This window comes from Leptinotarsa decemlineata, unplaced genomic scaffold (assembly GCF_025532065.1).
Source record: "Leptinotarsa decemlineata unplaced genomic scaffold, Ldec_3_MD MMD2_tig00004307_RagTag_RagTag, whole genome shotgun sequence".
In the NCBI taxonomy this organism is placed as follows: Eukaryota; Metazoa; Arthropoda; class Insecta; order Coleoptera; family Chrysomelidae; genus Leptinotarsa; species Leptinotarsa decemlineata.
Window position 1 is genome coordinate 4,331,108 of NW_027412606.1, and position 16,167 is coordinate 4,347,274.

The 16,167-nt window shown below is 32.4% G+C and overlaps 1 protein-coding gene across 2 annotated transcripts in view; it reads left to right on the forward strand.

The window, feature by feature from the left end:
- LPCAT (Lysophosphatidylcholine acyltransferase) overlaps positions 1–15,881 on the forward strand; it is a 68,728-nt gene extending 52,847 nt beyond the window's left edge. For both annotated transcript variants that reach the window (XM_074178801.1, XM_074178800.1), the window contains exons 7-11: positions 4,168–4,293; positions 5,971–6,121; positions 7,304–7,402; positions 8,295–8,436; positions 14,394–15,881. In XM_074178801.1, coding sequence (XP_074034902.1) covers positions 4,168–4,293; positions 5,971–6,121; positions 7,304–7,402; positions 8,295–8,436; positions 14,394–14,515 — 640 coding nt within the window. In that variant the 3' untranslated portion in view covers positions 14,516–15,881. The remainder of the gene's footprint in view (positions 1–4,167; positions 4,294–5,970; positions 6,122–7,303; positions 7,403–8,294; positions 8,437–14,393) is intronic.
- The last annotated feature ends 286 nt before the right edge of the window (positions 15,882–16,167 follow it).

A 16,167-nucleotide genomic window follows, 5' to 3' on the forward strand; every position in this document is an offset into this window, starting at 1 on the left:
TCTGATTCCAAAATGCAAATAAGTTATGAAAATATGGTTCATACATTCACACTAGTTTGAGTTTTTGGTGATCCTTCGTTAAAATGACGTGTCAACATAGTCACTGTAAAAACAATAGTAGGTTGAAAGTTGTTGATCTACCTCTAGCAAATTCATGTTGTTTCTCTAACGGAATCCTCAATTTTTTCACTCGAAAGTTTTCATAATATTTACTGGAGAATTCCCTATGTTTGACATCATCACTAGATTCATGAGTTGGCGTTAAGGAACTTGATTTCCTTCACTATGGAAATGAACCAAATTTCAGAGGAGAATCCTTGTAATGATTTTGCAAGTGTAAATCAACAGTCTTTCAGCAAAATAATTTGCACTCCGTCTTGACCAGAATCTACAGGACCCTAAAGTTCACCTAACTCAGTTAGTATTTTCATACTGATAGTGCAGCTGATTATGTGAAGGTTATGTTTACATGTGAATTCAACCTCGATTTCTTTCATTTTGGCTTTCAGTCAACCTCGTGAAAAAATTTCATGATGAAGTGATTTGAGCACTTCCATAGAAAATCATGCTTTGTTGAATGTGAAAACGTGAAAAAAGTGGTTGATATTGAAGGGGTTTTCATGTTTCTATTCGAGAACGTTTTTCCCGATCATTTACACGTCTGTGAGATAAGAAAATTTCAGTCATAATTCCAAAGCTGAAACCATAAAATGAAAGTGCTTTGCATGAATCTCATTATTTTTTTTGTTTTGTATATGCACACCAGGTTTTTAAATTATTTTAATTTTTTTATTCGTATGTGTATCTCATGGAAATATAATTAGTTATGTTTTGAGCCTGGAAATATAGTGGTGCAACTTGACTGCATTAACCCTTCCTTGATTTTATATAATTTTTTGGAACATGTGTATTTTTTTTGGTGGCATTCCAGGAGAGCTTCCCAAATTCATGCTAATGCAGTTGTCTGTTTCAGATATTTGTCAAACCACTAACTTACTTGGGTGTCACACCAATAGGTTTTTTCACTTTTGTGAATCATGAATACTGAACTGCCATTTCGGCGTACATCTGTTCGTCTTTGACATCATCACGACGTTTTGGCAAGATATCACTTGCTCTGCTTGATAGCTCAACTCGAAACAGCACCAGTTGAACTTATGATAATATATAACCTAATCATTCACACTTTCAAAAATAAGCGAATTTTACAACAAACTGAACATACTTACAATACGAAAAACAAATTCAAAAATATAGTGCTGAACCAACTCCTGCAAGAAATTGATAGAGCAAATATTTTTTTTCAATCTTACCTGCAAAATATTTAATGCAAAAACTGTTTCAGAATCCCAATATCAGAATTGATTTGAAATAGAAACACCAATACCTGTAATAGTCTAGTTCACATGTACTTTTTTTTGTAACATTTTTCAGCCCTGTCCAAAAATTACGACCAAGGTGTCATTCGATTCGTATTTTTGCCTAGAAAGTTTGAGGATAGGTCCGAAAACGCGCCGATGAAAATTACAAAAATTATGAACAATTAAGTGAAAAAAAAAATGGGGCTTTAGTTTTTTCTTAATATCTCGAAAAATTTTCAAAATTTGAAAAAAGATTTGAAAAGATCAATGAATTTGCTCAAAAAAACTCCCGACTTCCGAAACTCTATCTCGATTATTTATAATTTTTACACAGCCCTGAAAATAGAGCCAAAAGCGGGAAGTCTGGCTTCCGCGCGCCTTTCGTCACTCTGACATAAAAACAAAAAAAATCATTTAAACATATTAAATGAGAATATTAAGGAATGAAAAAATTCATGTATTGTTGGGATATATCAATGAACAATAATCCGCAGTTAAACAATTTTTATCCCAATTTTGACGTTGATTATAAATTTGTTAATTAATAACTTTTTCTGAATTGAAAGTTAATATAAAAATCCCTCTAATTATTAAACTAAAACCCTGGCATTTTTTTCCTTTGGTGAAGTTATCCATAATAGGCAAAAAAATAGATTACCGTTGCCAAAATAAAAAACTTGTTATTTTCTATTTTTTCTATTGACAATTGAAAATTATAATTTTATAAAAAATACATTACAAATTTTTTTTTCCCAATTCTTCATTGTTTTGATGTCTCATGGCTGAAAACTAATTATTATTATTTTTTTTATTTTCTACAGCTATTGTTAATAAATTTGTTATAAACAAATATATTATTTATAAGCAATTCGAAAATTTTTTTTGCATTTTGTTATTGGAAAAAAATCATGATTTTTAGAAAACGAATGGTTCCTTAAAAAAATTTTTTTGTTGCTAAAAAATGCGTTTGTTAATTAACAATCGTTTTTTGCAACTGAATATTAAAATTGAGTAACCGTTTTTTTTTTTCAAATCATGAACTCTATTGTTCTTTAAGGTTTTGAAAAAACTTTTTTTTGATTTATTTTTAATTGTTTATTTGGAAAAAATTGTTATAAACAATTTTTTTTATTTTAATTTTTTTCAATACTTTGTTCTATAGTAAAAGTAACTATGTGTTTTTTTTAAATTCATTCTATTTTTTTAAGCGTTTAATATTGTGATACCTTGATACTTGTCTTTTTCATTCGCTCCTTCGCTTTTATAATTATAATAACTTTCAAACTATTACAGTTATGATAAATATGCTTCAAGTCTTTTTTGTTCATTATGAATTCATTAACGATTTAAGCCTTTTACTGAAGTTGTAGTCCTATTATTCATTTAATTATTGATCGTTATTTATTAAAAAAAGAGAAATGTTTAAGCCTTTTTAACTTAAACTTCGTGTCATGTAACAATAAATCATAAGGATTTCATTACTTGCACTTTTAGTAGTTGTCGAAGAGGAGGAGGTTCAAGGAACATCACGACAAGAAAATACAGAAGAAATCACAGATGATCAATTATAAAAAGAAAAAAAAAAGTTTTTTCAAAACCTTGAAGAACAATAAAATTTATGATTTAAAAAAAAAACGGTTCCTCAATTTTAATATTCATTTGCAAAAAACGATTGTTAATTAACAAACGCATTATTTAGCAACAAAGAATTTTTTTAAGAAACCATTTTTTTTCTAAAAATCATGATTTTTTTCCATTAACATAATGCAAAAAAAAATTTTCGAATTGCCTATAAACAATGTATTTGTTTACAATAAGTTTATTGATAATAGCTGTAAAAAATCAAAAAAAAAATATTAATTAGTTTTCAGCCATGAGATATTGAAACACTAAAAAATAAAAAAAAATGTTGTAATGTATTTTTTATAAAATTATAATTTCCAATTGTCAATAAAAAAAAAGAAAATTACATTTTTTTTATTTTGGCAAAGGTAATCTATTTTTTGCCTATTAAGGATAACTTCACCAAAGGAAAAAAATGCCAGGGTTTTAGTTTAATAATAATAGGGATTTTTATATCAACTTTCAATTCAGAAAAAGTTATTGATTAACAAATTTATAATTAATGTTAAAATTGGGATAAACATTTTTTGACTACGGATTATTGTTTATTGATGTATCCCAAAATTACATGAATTTTTTCATTCCTTAATATTTACATTTGATATGTTTGAATGATTGTTATTTGTGTTTATGTCAGAGTGACGAAAGGCGCGCGGAAGCCAGACTACCCGCTTCTGGCTCTATTTTCAGGGCTCTGTAAAAATTATAAATAATCGAGATTCAGTTTCAGGAGTCGGGACTTTTTTTACGCAAATTCATTGATCTTCCAAATCTTTTTTCAAATTTCCAAAATTTTGAAAATTTTCCGAAACATTAAGAAAAAACTAAAGCCCCATTTTTTTTCACTTAATTGTTTATAACTTTTGTAATTTTTATCGGCGCGTTTTTGGACCTTTCCTCAAACTTTCTAGGCAAAAATACAAATCGAATGACACCTTGGTCGTAATTTTTGGACAGGGCTGAAAAATGTCACCAAATAGAGCTAAATCGAGTACATATGAACCAGACTATAAACGCTACCTAACCTTCCACTGTTTTATCATTTCCATGCGTTGAGGGATATAATCAATTCGATATATTTTCCCGATATCCCGATTTTCGAAAATAAAAAAATGAAAACTATTTATTGATTATGTTGAAAACAAGGTCAGTTTTCAATTATATTCTTGTGTGATTGTTACAGAGCTTTAGGGATACCCGTCACCGATTACTCTTACGATGATTGTAAGTTGATGATCAAGGCCAGAGAGATGAATTTACCTTATGCCGCATCTCTTGTAGAAGTCAGAAAATTGCGAAGTAGATTGGGGTGAGTATAATACAGAAAATAGATATTGATAGGCCGTCCGGTCATCGGGCTCGAACCAACATTCCACATAGCGGTTGATCGAGTGGGTGAACAATTCGCTGACACTAACCTACTGGCTATCGCCCCTCCAAAGAACCTGGATTCATTTCAATAGGTGTGAGCCACAATAAACCCTAGCGCATTGCAGGATCAAATAGATCTACTCACTTTGGACCCACTGCTATCCCACCTACTGTCTAGTTTACACTGATTTTCTGTAGAGGGATGTTTTCCGTTTGTTTTCGGTCTTCCCCACGACCAGTAATGAATGGTCATTCAATACTGAGATTCACACTTCACTGTGCATTTTATGTTCAAGTGAAACTAGAATGAAGTGTAATTCATCAACCGTGGTTTTGCCTTCAACTAGTTATTCAAATTCAATTAACAGATTAGGCGAGTCTTCAAATAAAGAAAAAAATACACATTGTAAAATCACATAAACACAGAAATACAAACATAAAAAATAAAAAAAGGCATAAACATGAAAACAAATCAAAAACGGATTGTATAAGAAAAAAACCAGCTCGTTCACTCTTCGAGATAAGTTGCAAATTCATTCAAGTCATAGAAGCATTCAGAAGCTATCAGAAGCTCTTTCAGCTTACACTTAAAATCCTTAGGGATGACGTGGATGATTTATTGTAGAAATAGCTACCTGCCACAATTGTCGATTTTTTATAACATATACATTTGCTTTTCCATAAATTATCTTCATTTCTGGTGTTATGATCATGCTTGACACTATGTTTGATGAGGTTTTCCCTGTTTATGAAAGTATATGTGAGTAGTTTCATGAGGTATATACACGTAACTGTCAAAATACAATTTTTTTTGAAGGTGTCTCTGCAGGAAGTCTGGTAGGAAAGATTGTAAATGAGCCGTACGATTCTTTTTTGAAGAATGAAAATTCGTTGGATATCCTGAGCTTGTTCCCATACTACTATGCCATACGAAATAGCTAAATAGGCAAATGCATAATACACATTCTGGAGGGATTTGCGATCTAGAACATTTTTCAAATTCATTAGATTAATTGTTCAATCTAACGTTAAATCTGTCTATATGATTCCAGAAAATAGCTTACTATCTCCAGAACCGTTGATCTCAATTGAGAAAAGTGATATTCGCAAATAATTTGAAATATTCAAATGCGACTAAAATTTGGTTTCAACCTTCTTGGCGCTACTTTGAGGAAGTACTGACTGAAGATGATTGAACAATCTGCAATTCTGAATGAAACTTTTCCTGATTCTACCGGTTAGATGTTTTCCTCTTCCATTTTTCGTTAAATATATTTGCAGTTGCTTCTAATTCCTCATATAACTATCATGAATCCAAATTATATTTGTTAGGTATTCAAAAAACACACTTCAATGTGAGATTTTCGCTTGAAAGTTTACAAAGCCGCGACACGTGTTTCGCTGTACAATAACATCTTCAGGCGTCAGTATTGTGACGCCTGAAGAATACGTTTTAATGGATTGGTCATTTCTATCATACTACATTTGTTATCATTTTTGTAATGTGGTTCTGAATTCGAGAACAACATTATTCATTAAATATCATTTCAACAAAATGACAAATAGTTTACTTTGATTATTTTAGTAACTGGTGCGATTTATTCATTAATTTCAGACTGCAGAATACCAACACTGAAGAAGCGCTGCTGAGGTCAAATATGACGTGCAGAGAGTGTTGTAAAATCACCTACTTGGAATTTTGCAACCTCCTCAATATTCCATCTGATGACGCGTCTTCCGTTCAGTTATTCAGGATATATGACAAGGTATGGATTCAAATCATATTGAGATGAATAAGGTGTGTGCTTTTGTGAGAAGTACTTTTGTACTTTTGTACAGACAATCATCTTCTTGAAGAATGTCATCAGTAAATGATATTGATTTCGATATTTTGATATCTTTATTATTCATAATTCCATTATCAAACTTAAAATAATGATTTTCAAATATCTGACCCTTTTTTTTCTTTTTTTTTGTTTGCTTCGACGCCTGAGCCATTTTTCGCATGTTTTTTGGATTATCTACATTACTATGAGAATCCCACAATCAATCTTCAATACTCATTGCATACATAATTACAAAAGATTTCAAACGTGTGAATTTGAAGAGTTTCTTCAATCATGCCACCTAATAAATATAGCTTCCAGAGAAAAAGTTCATTCAGAGACGCTCTAGCCTTAATTAGCAAACTATACAAAGCGCTAAAGAACAGAAAACCAGCATCTGGGCATGTCTATACTGTCAATCATTCCAGTTGTTGGAATGACTTGCAACATGCAGGAATAAAGGAAATGCTTTCATATTTTCAATAGTTTTTCCAAAGATCGCATAGTGTGTCAAAGTCGATAATCATCACAATCCAAAGCGAATTATAGAGAGTACAGTTCCTCAGAGTACTGTTTCAGGACCCATCCTCTTGACACTTCGAATAAATGATTTCCTCATCATAGATAGCACAGGAAATTATTCAGTGTCCGGAGTTATCGTCAATAAGAGAGTGTATGTTCGGCGAGTCTCGGCCTACACCTGCCGATATAAAGGAGATGTATTTTGGTGTCGTTTTCACCTTCCTTGAAAGGACAGGATGAACAATGACCTAGTCACAAAAGCAATGAGGAAAATTGGTAAATTGAATGTGGATAATTTGAAAGAAGCATTTTTCTAATGAAGCATGCAAAATACAGGCATTTACTTCTTTGTATCCGAATATGAAAAACATTTTGTTCTTCGTGTTTGGGAGGAGATAAGTTTTTCTTGATCAATTGATGGCAAACGAATTGATGTTTTCTTGCTGCATGAATTCAGAACAGAAATATGCAAATTTACGTACGTTACCTCCAATAGTTTGTTTAACGCAAAACCACTCAATTTGAAATAATCATTTGGAAAAAATCACAATATTCTGTTTTTATAAATTAAGTAATATCGTTGATATTATTGTGTTTCAGAAAAATTCTGGAGTTATAGACTTCAGGGAATATCTTTTAGGAGTTTTATGTATTGAGAAAGAAAGGAATACATTAGAAGTGCTACAGATAGCATGTAAGGTGAGTAAAAATGAATGGAAATGAACTGAGATGAATTCAAATGAAGGGACTTTTTGGGAAAAATTTCAAACTTGAAAAACCATGTTTATGAATCCTCTTACTCGTTACCAGATGCAAATTAGTGATATTTTTTTTGATAATAAAATTCAAATAGCGGTTTGCTACATGGTTCCTTTATCACTTATTGGTACATCAAACTATGTTACGATGGCATTTATATACCAGTAGGTAATGACACAATAATTATTCCTGTGGAATAGGTACAATACAATGCTATTTTCAGGAAAAATTAAAGTATTGGATTTCCTGGGAAAACGCAATTAGATAAATGATTAATTTTAGCAAAACAGGTACAAAGCATAATAATTACAATATCATTTGTAGAAAAACAGTTAATATCTGAATATGTAAATCGATGAACATTTTATTGGAACTAGTTCAATGATAGCAAATGGATAACTTTCTGTTGGTCGTTTAAAAAAAATGTGAATATTTGCATTGATTTCCAGAGATTATAGCAGGTTGAATTTTTATCCTCTATTTCATATATGGAATATGTCGTAGTCCATGTTGATGTCGTGTTAATTTTCTGGAAGGTGGTAAACACAGGCGAAGTTAGTTTTTTTTGTCTCAAAACTTTTTTTATGATCGGCGATTCTCGTTTTGAAATTTTTTGTTGTACCTATATTGTTGTACTTTATATGTTCACCCAAGAAATTACCAAGAAGTGAGTTTGGTACTCTAGCCTTTAAAATAATTGAAAATCGAATCACTTGAATAGAATATACTTTCAGTTTTCTTGGCTTTTTGGACTATAATTCATGATTTATTTTATTTTAATTCAGCGTCAATTATTTTATATGCGTGTTGAAATAATTTTGAAATATTTCAGATTTATGACAGAAGTGGATTTGGCCGATTATGTCCAGATGATTTCTGCCAAGCAGTTTGTCAAACGTTAGCCCTAACTAAAGACTATGCTCTAGAAGTTTTCGACCAAGTCGACCGAAATCAGCTTGGTTATATAACCTTTGGTAAGTTCAAGTATTTACGAAATACAGTACTATTTCGCAACCTCACTTCACGCTTGGAAATATGTGATGGAATTGGTCAATGGTTGATGGAAATTCATAATGTTAAAACCTCAAAATGAAGTGTTATCTATCTGTTATGTCAAACTGTCTAAAATATATATTGCAAAAAACATGGTAATGGAATAACAGTAATAACAGTCAGATTTCATTAGTTCAGACTTCCATTGTATGATATGATATACATTGATTTGAAATCCCTGAAAAAAACTGTATAAAATTTAGAACGTTAGCTAAAAACTAACAATTATATTGAGTAAAAAAAAAACTGAAATTATAATGAAATGAAATATAAGCAACCATCAAAAAATAAAAGATCTAACTAGTAACACGAGATGAAAATTGAAATTATTAAGAAGAAATGAAAAATAATAATTGAAATATTTCAAACAAAGTTACTACACGACGTTTCGATTGTTAGTATCCACAATCGTCTTCGGGTGACAACTGGACATATTCGCCTGCACGTCGTCTTGAGTTCATTCAGGTTGGAGCACAGCTCCCTTACCCTTTTGGTTGATTTTTGTCGAATAAGGACTGGACTGGACCTATTCCTCAGAGATCTGACTATTTGTAGATCATTCGAGTGGTTTTACCTGTCCCCTCTTTTTTCTCTCCGCTTCGGTTTTAGCGGAAGCTCACCCTTTGGTGAGAGTTGTTCATGTTCCGCTTGATTGGAGGTTTCCATATGTTGCGTATCTCTACGCTAGGTTAGCTAAATTCGTTGTTGGACAAAATAATATGCGGGATTTTCGAATTTTTTTCTAAACCAGTGTTCCTTCTTGTGAATGATTTCAGCTTGAATCCACTTGATGTTATATTGATGAGTCCAAACGTGATCTGCTATTCCTGATTTGCTGGTTTCTCGTTGCTGTGTGTGTTTCTTGTACTCGGCATTGCAAACTTCCAATGGCCTCTTAGTTTCATCAATGTGTGATTCTCCACACTCCGGTAAATGCAATTCTTGGAATCGCAGTCCGCGTTTGGTGGCCTGGTTTGCATGAAGCTGCTACGGATAGTGTTTCCAGATCTGAAACAGGTTCTGATATTCTGATGTACTGGTTGTGGAAGCTTCTCTTCCTTGTGGAACTCTTGCTATCTTCTAGCTAAAGCCTGTTCCACCATCACTTTGGAGTAACCATTCCGGCCATTTTTGAAGATGCTCATTTCCTTTTCGAACCCGTCCTTTTTATTAAAGAATCCGAAAGCACAGTCCAGTAGATTATTGATGATTCCTCTCTTAGTCGATTGATGATGGTTAGATTCCTGGTTCAGATACTGTCCTGTATGAGTGGGTTTTCGATATACAGATGTTTCCCATTTAGTGTCGGTCCTTTTCAACAATACGTCTAAGAATAGCAATTAGTTGTTGACTTTGTTAACCACCTTTAAATAAATAACAGCCAGCTTCTGGTGGGACAAATGTCATCCGAAAAGAAGAGAAAAACCAGACAAAATTTTAAGATTTTCTCTTCAAACTTCGCAGACGCTATTCAGATAACTCTATCAAGATGATTGTTCTGATCATTGGAGTCTTTGGTGGAATGATGTCCTCCTCTCTACTCTCGAATATCTAGATCATGCCGGCTTGCCATTGCGTCCGCTTAGGGCACACGGTGTGGGGTATAGTCATTGGTTATGTCTGAGTCAAGACTTGCTGCTGACTACCAAACAGCACTGTCTTGATAGGATACGAATGCTAGCGGCTGCTGAAAAGCCACTAGTGTGGCGAGGGAGAGGTATCTCGGAAAACATCAAGTTCCTTCCGCCTCCGCGTGTTATGGATAATTGGTCAACCGCTGATCGAGTGTAATTCTTCTGGAAGAACATTTATGAACACCGGCAGCCACTAAACTCAGGACACTTCAGTCCCAACACAGTTTGAAGCTTTCAGATGAATGGAAGTGTGTTTGGTTTGTATAGTATACAGTCTTCCAATAAGGACCTTCGAACTTTAACAATTGATAACGGTCATCTGATTGAAGCTACATCTGTCATTTATTCAGTCTGTTTCGCCGAATCATCGTGGATGTGAAAAGAATTCAATAACATATAATGAAATTGTTTCATCAAAATTGGTGTTCTCTTCGTCCATTTTACAGTTGCCATGATCGTCCTAGTAAGAGGACTATCAGCAATGTGGTGGATGACTTGGGCCTGCATTCATAGAAAATTCAATTGACTCAGGAACTGAAAACAATGACGTGTTTTTGCTGAATAGCCTCTGGAGCAGTTGACAATTGACCCTAATTTTCACCTAAAAATCATCGTCAGAGATGAGGTCCATTTCTAGATGAATGGGCACATAAACAGATAAAGTTGTAGAATAGATCCAAGAGCGTCCAATGCATCCCAAAAAAGTCACTGTTTGGTGTGGATTTTCGGCTCTATAGGCCGATGATTACCAACTTCTTTTGGAATCAATTGGATGGCACTACATGCCACATTGGATATTTGAGGGCATGGTCATCTCACGTGGAGGTGATGTAAACTGGCCACTGAAATCGTACGATTTGGCTGCCTTACACTTTTTCTTGTGGAGTTTTCTCGAGTTGCAAGTGTATGCGAATAAGCCATAAACAACAGCGATCAAATTCAGCCTGATAGCTGCACCAGAGTCATGAAAATTAGACGTTTCGGATGCGCTCCACCCAGAAAAGCCATATCAAACATTTTAACATTTTTAATTTTATTTTACACATAATGGCATCAAAAGGTATTTCAAACGAATGAATAATTCCGATGATATCTGACACACACTATTTTTCTTCAAATTTAAAGATATAAAGAGCTTAATGAAAGACCCTATTTTATTCTTGGTGTTTCAAGGTAGGGAGAAAGTGAGAGTTTCTCCAGAGGGTTGAGGAGAATGGCTACATACATCAATGGCACCGTCAATTCCATTGTCCTGTGAAAAAACAGAGAATTTTTCAAGTTTTTTTCATTGATGATATAACGATATCCCAAAAAAATTACATGTATTCAATTCCTTATATATTTGATAAGCTGCCTCATTATATAATCAATTCCATATCTTTTTTTTTCATATAAAAATAAAATCATAAGGAATTCGTGAATTTTTTCCATGATATGATGAATTTCAATATACTTTTCATCAACTACATTTCTGAATAATTTTACTTAATGCATATATTGTTATTGAGCACATATTTTGAATTCATGTATTAATTTGTTATTTTTTTTTCATATATGTTCATGTACTTTGTATAAGAGATTGTATTTATAAAGATGTATCTGTTTTTATGACTTACCTTGGCACAAATTTCACTTCTCAAGGTTATTATTAGTTTATTTAGAAGTTTGTTCATTATTTCCGATGTATCTATCATGAAATGTCATGAATAAACTCATGTTATCTTTATTACTATCATGGGTGAGTTAGTATTTTCATCTGTATTTCAGTTCTCATGTCTTTAATCACTGTGTTTTATACAACGGGATTCAATCTTACTTCTTAGCGTCGTTTTATCTCACAAATATACTGAAGAACCGGTTACTGGCTGATATTTGTTGAAATTCTCATTAACTCATAAATGATAATGGATCAGTCATTCATTCTACCAAAATTATTTCTTTCTTCATATTTTGAATGAAATCAATTCCTGCCTTTCATTCGAAATATCTTCAAAATTTGTAGCAGTAGATATCGAAAAAAATTGATAATAATAATAATAATAAATGCTTTCATCGAAAGGTTACTCAGTACGAAAGATACTAAACTAACCCAAATATTGCTCTTCCATCCAACCATATTGATATCTAATATCTGCATAAAATAAACTACACCTTATGTGACTCCCAAAATATATTTTTATCACGCTTTCAATAGCTTCACCTGTATGTATGTATGTTTGTTTGCTTGTTTATTTGTTTGTTTGTTTGTTTGTTTGTAACTCTCAAGCTCGGGATCTGTATTTGACAGAATTATCGACATTATTGCTTGATCTATTCATGGGCAGATGGCGCTGTACATAACCTCCTTGATATAATTCGAACTCACTTTGCATGTATTTCTTCATTTGAAAAAAGTATATTTTTGATAAAACGCACGCTTGCTGCATTATTTGTAACCCTCCATTGCGCGCCATAGGCTTGGTAGCTGATTTTCAGGCTCATTCTTCGGAATCGGAAAAAATCAATGGTCATTTTTTCAAACAATATACAGCTGATTGATCCCAAAGTTTAGATAAAATAAATATAGTTGAAAAAGACTAAGAAACATGCTTTTATAGCATACGAAGCTAAAACATAAAAATAAATATAGTTCAAAAAACTAAAAGACATGCTTTCAAATAACATCAAACTAAAAAGTTAAAAATATTTTTTGAATGAGTTTGAAACAACAATGAACGAAAAATAGTAGTATTATTGTGAAAAAAGCGTGGGCGCTTTGTGCCATATTTTCTGTATATCAAGCGCTTGTTGCTTTTCTCACAAAAATACTAGTATTTTTCTTTCGTTATTATTTTAGGCTAATTAAAAAAAAAATATTTTCAGTTCAATGATCTTTAAAAGCGCGTTTTTTAGTTTTTCAAACTACATTCATTCATAGAGTACAATTTATTATTTTCAAAGTTCATGTTGAACAATTATTTCCGTTACAAAACTAATATAAATGTTGAAGTTTGTGAAGATGGATAAATGTATGTAAGTATGTATGTTTCTGGCTCTTTTACGCCTGAACGACTGAACGGATTCAGATGAAACTTTACATTAATATAGCCTATATCATATAGGCTACACCTAACAAAGGTTTTGTGTTGGTTATGATATAACTGTATGTATAAGAGAGATATAAGTTTTATAAGAGAGAGGACATTGGTAGATCAAGATCTTCAGGTGATGTGGTGCTGCAGGTTTTTCCGGGTTTTCCTGCAGCTGAAAAAGCAAATGCGCCACTGGAATCAATAAAGTCGCCACGGAGCCCCAGTTAATTTTATTGTTGTTTCACTGTAAGTTGTCGTTGTTTCACTATGAGTATAAAGTAAGTCGGAAAAATTATTGCTCTCTGATAGCTATCTTGGCCTGCGCTGCCTATACCGTTGGAGTCACCTGTTACATGCAGATAATGTACTGTAAGATTGAATAGTTCTGAATGAAAGTCTGCGATAGCATATATCTATCTCTTCTGTAGTAGGCACTATATGTAAAATACTGGACCATAAATACAATTGAATTGAACACATTTCAGAATATCTGTCAAATTCTCAGAAAACCTGATACAATTATCGTTTCAAGTATATAATATAGATAAACTTTGTCTTTCACACTTAGTAATTTGGACGAATCGTTTAAAAGTTATCACGATAATATTAACTTGACGCAACACAGTGAGCCATTACGCGTCGCGTCTACTGTAAGATGACGGGGAACGATACGTAGGGTGGAGGGGCGGTATAAGCAATGAAGCGCCATGGCCGAGAACGTGATCGAAACGCGGGCAGACGCGTGAGGCAGATGTCGTCGACGGTTGTGTTATTTTTGCGGATGTCTTATAGGTAAAATAATTATTCTCGAAACTATTCCTTACTTAGTGTAGTTGGCATACTTTTTTAGTTACTGTATTTCTGTAAAAATATAGATTACTAGCTGTTGCCCGCTCTTATAGTAACATCCAACCGAAGTTGGAAACCTGAAGTTTTGGGTTACAAAAAAATATTGTAATTATTTGTTTGAAATGCTGTCTCACAAAACTCAATGTGATAAATCAAATTCTACGCGGGCGAAATTTCGGGCAACTACTGAATTGTCGAACTTACGCGATTTTTTTCTGCACATCACTTATGAGAAATCTACTTTGATCATATTTAAGACACACACTCCATAGTTTTTTCAAAATTGTTATTTTTTATATGAATTATGATACGTTTTTTTTCCAGAAAACTTCGTCACCTATGCTCAAAGGAAAGCGGAATTCTCCAACCTATTCAGTCTGTGCCAGGGAGAAAAACAAAGAAACGGAGAAATATGCCCCAATGACCATAGCAAAAAAGTTGACTGATCCCCACATGTCATTCACATGTAAATTTTGAGTGAGAATTACTATATCGATGGTGTCGCTCATATACCATCATACTAGTATTTGACGAAAAATTTTTGGTGGTATATATCTGATTGAGATCCCATTCACGGGGTCCCATGTTGAAAAAATCTGAAATGGATGCAAATAATTCCAGAAATCAAAACGATTCCATCAATGTCAGTGAATTATATCATAACTACTCAACATAAAACGTATTGTTTCATAATCTTATACAATTCACTCATTTATTTTTTTAATCATGTGTGCCTGAAAGGTATGTAGAAAGGGTGAAAGATTATTTGATAACTCGATAAAATATACATCAACATTGTGCATGTTGGATATTGTATTCAATATTTTCATTTATATTCTCAATCTATATAAATCTTGTTATGATATCTCGTAAAATGTTTTTATGTACCCTCCAGCTGAACGATGTTTGTTTAAAAAAAACATTTATTTCGACATTCGCTAATAATTTTTATTACTTGTAGGATACAGACAATAACATTTTGATTCATCCAGGAAATATTATAGTTGTAATCAATCATTTTTTCACAGTTCAAAATTCAGTTGAATGCAGCGCTTCCATTTGTACAAACATCTGATTAACTTGCATATTCATCATTGTCAGGAGCAATATTATATCTAAAAATAGATACAGTTTTCACTTTGGCACCTACCAAAAATTATGACCATACTCTTCCACTATGTTTTTGTCACTATTAATATTCTTACCTACCAAATTATTGAATGAAATGAAATATAACACATAATATCAGTTTATTAGAAAAATCATCATGAAACCTCATGAATAAACAATACGAACATTTGTTCTTCGCCATTATACTCAAAAAAAATTACTGAGAACACAAATTTCCACATAAAAATGTCAATGACAGAAGTTATTACAATTAATTCGATATTGTTTTTAGAAAACACTTTGCAGATGGAGATTTTCAATCGTTCCAAAACTTTTGGTATGAAATTATTACTTTCCGAACCTCAATCGACAAGGAGAATTTAATTTTTATTCAAAAAACGAGTGTTCAGCATTATATATGTAAAATTATTTTTGTCTAGTGTTATCATCTATTATGTTATGATCCATTGTATTTGTTGAATTATTACTCAGATATATTCCTGTGTACCAATATCTACCTTTATTATTATATTTATACGTATTTATTATATTTATACTCAACTGCATGGATGGAAATATTCAAACATATAGAATGGATATATGTAATCATAAGTGAAATCGATTCACTCCTCTCCGCTTTGTTGAATAATATTTAAGTTGTATGTACTTTTACCTGAGTTCAATATATATAGTTTGAATTATTATTTTGAATTCATTTCAGGTAATCCCGGTATACGAACTGATTTTTTTCAAATCACGATTTTAAAACTATTTATTAGAGGAAGAGCATCATGAATGAGAATGGCAAAACATTTCTACAGTGATAACTTTGCTCAGAATAAACTATTGAAATAATGACTAGATAGTTTTTGGAGAAAAATATTCTCTTCCAGCTAAGACTGAATGGCACTCTCAAACCAAAAACCTATCGGTCATCAAGTGATTATTTTCCTCCTAGGTTGAGAGTACTTAAATGATATGAAACCTA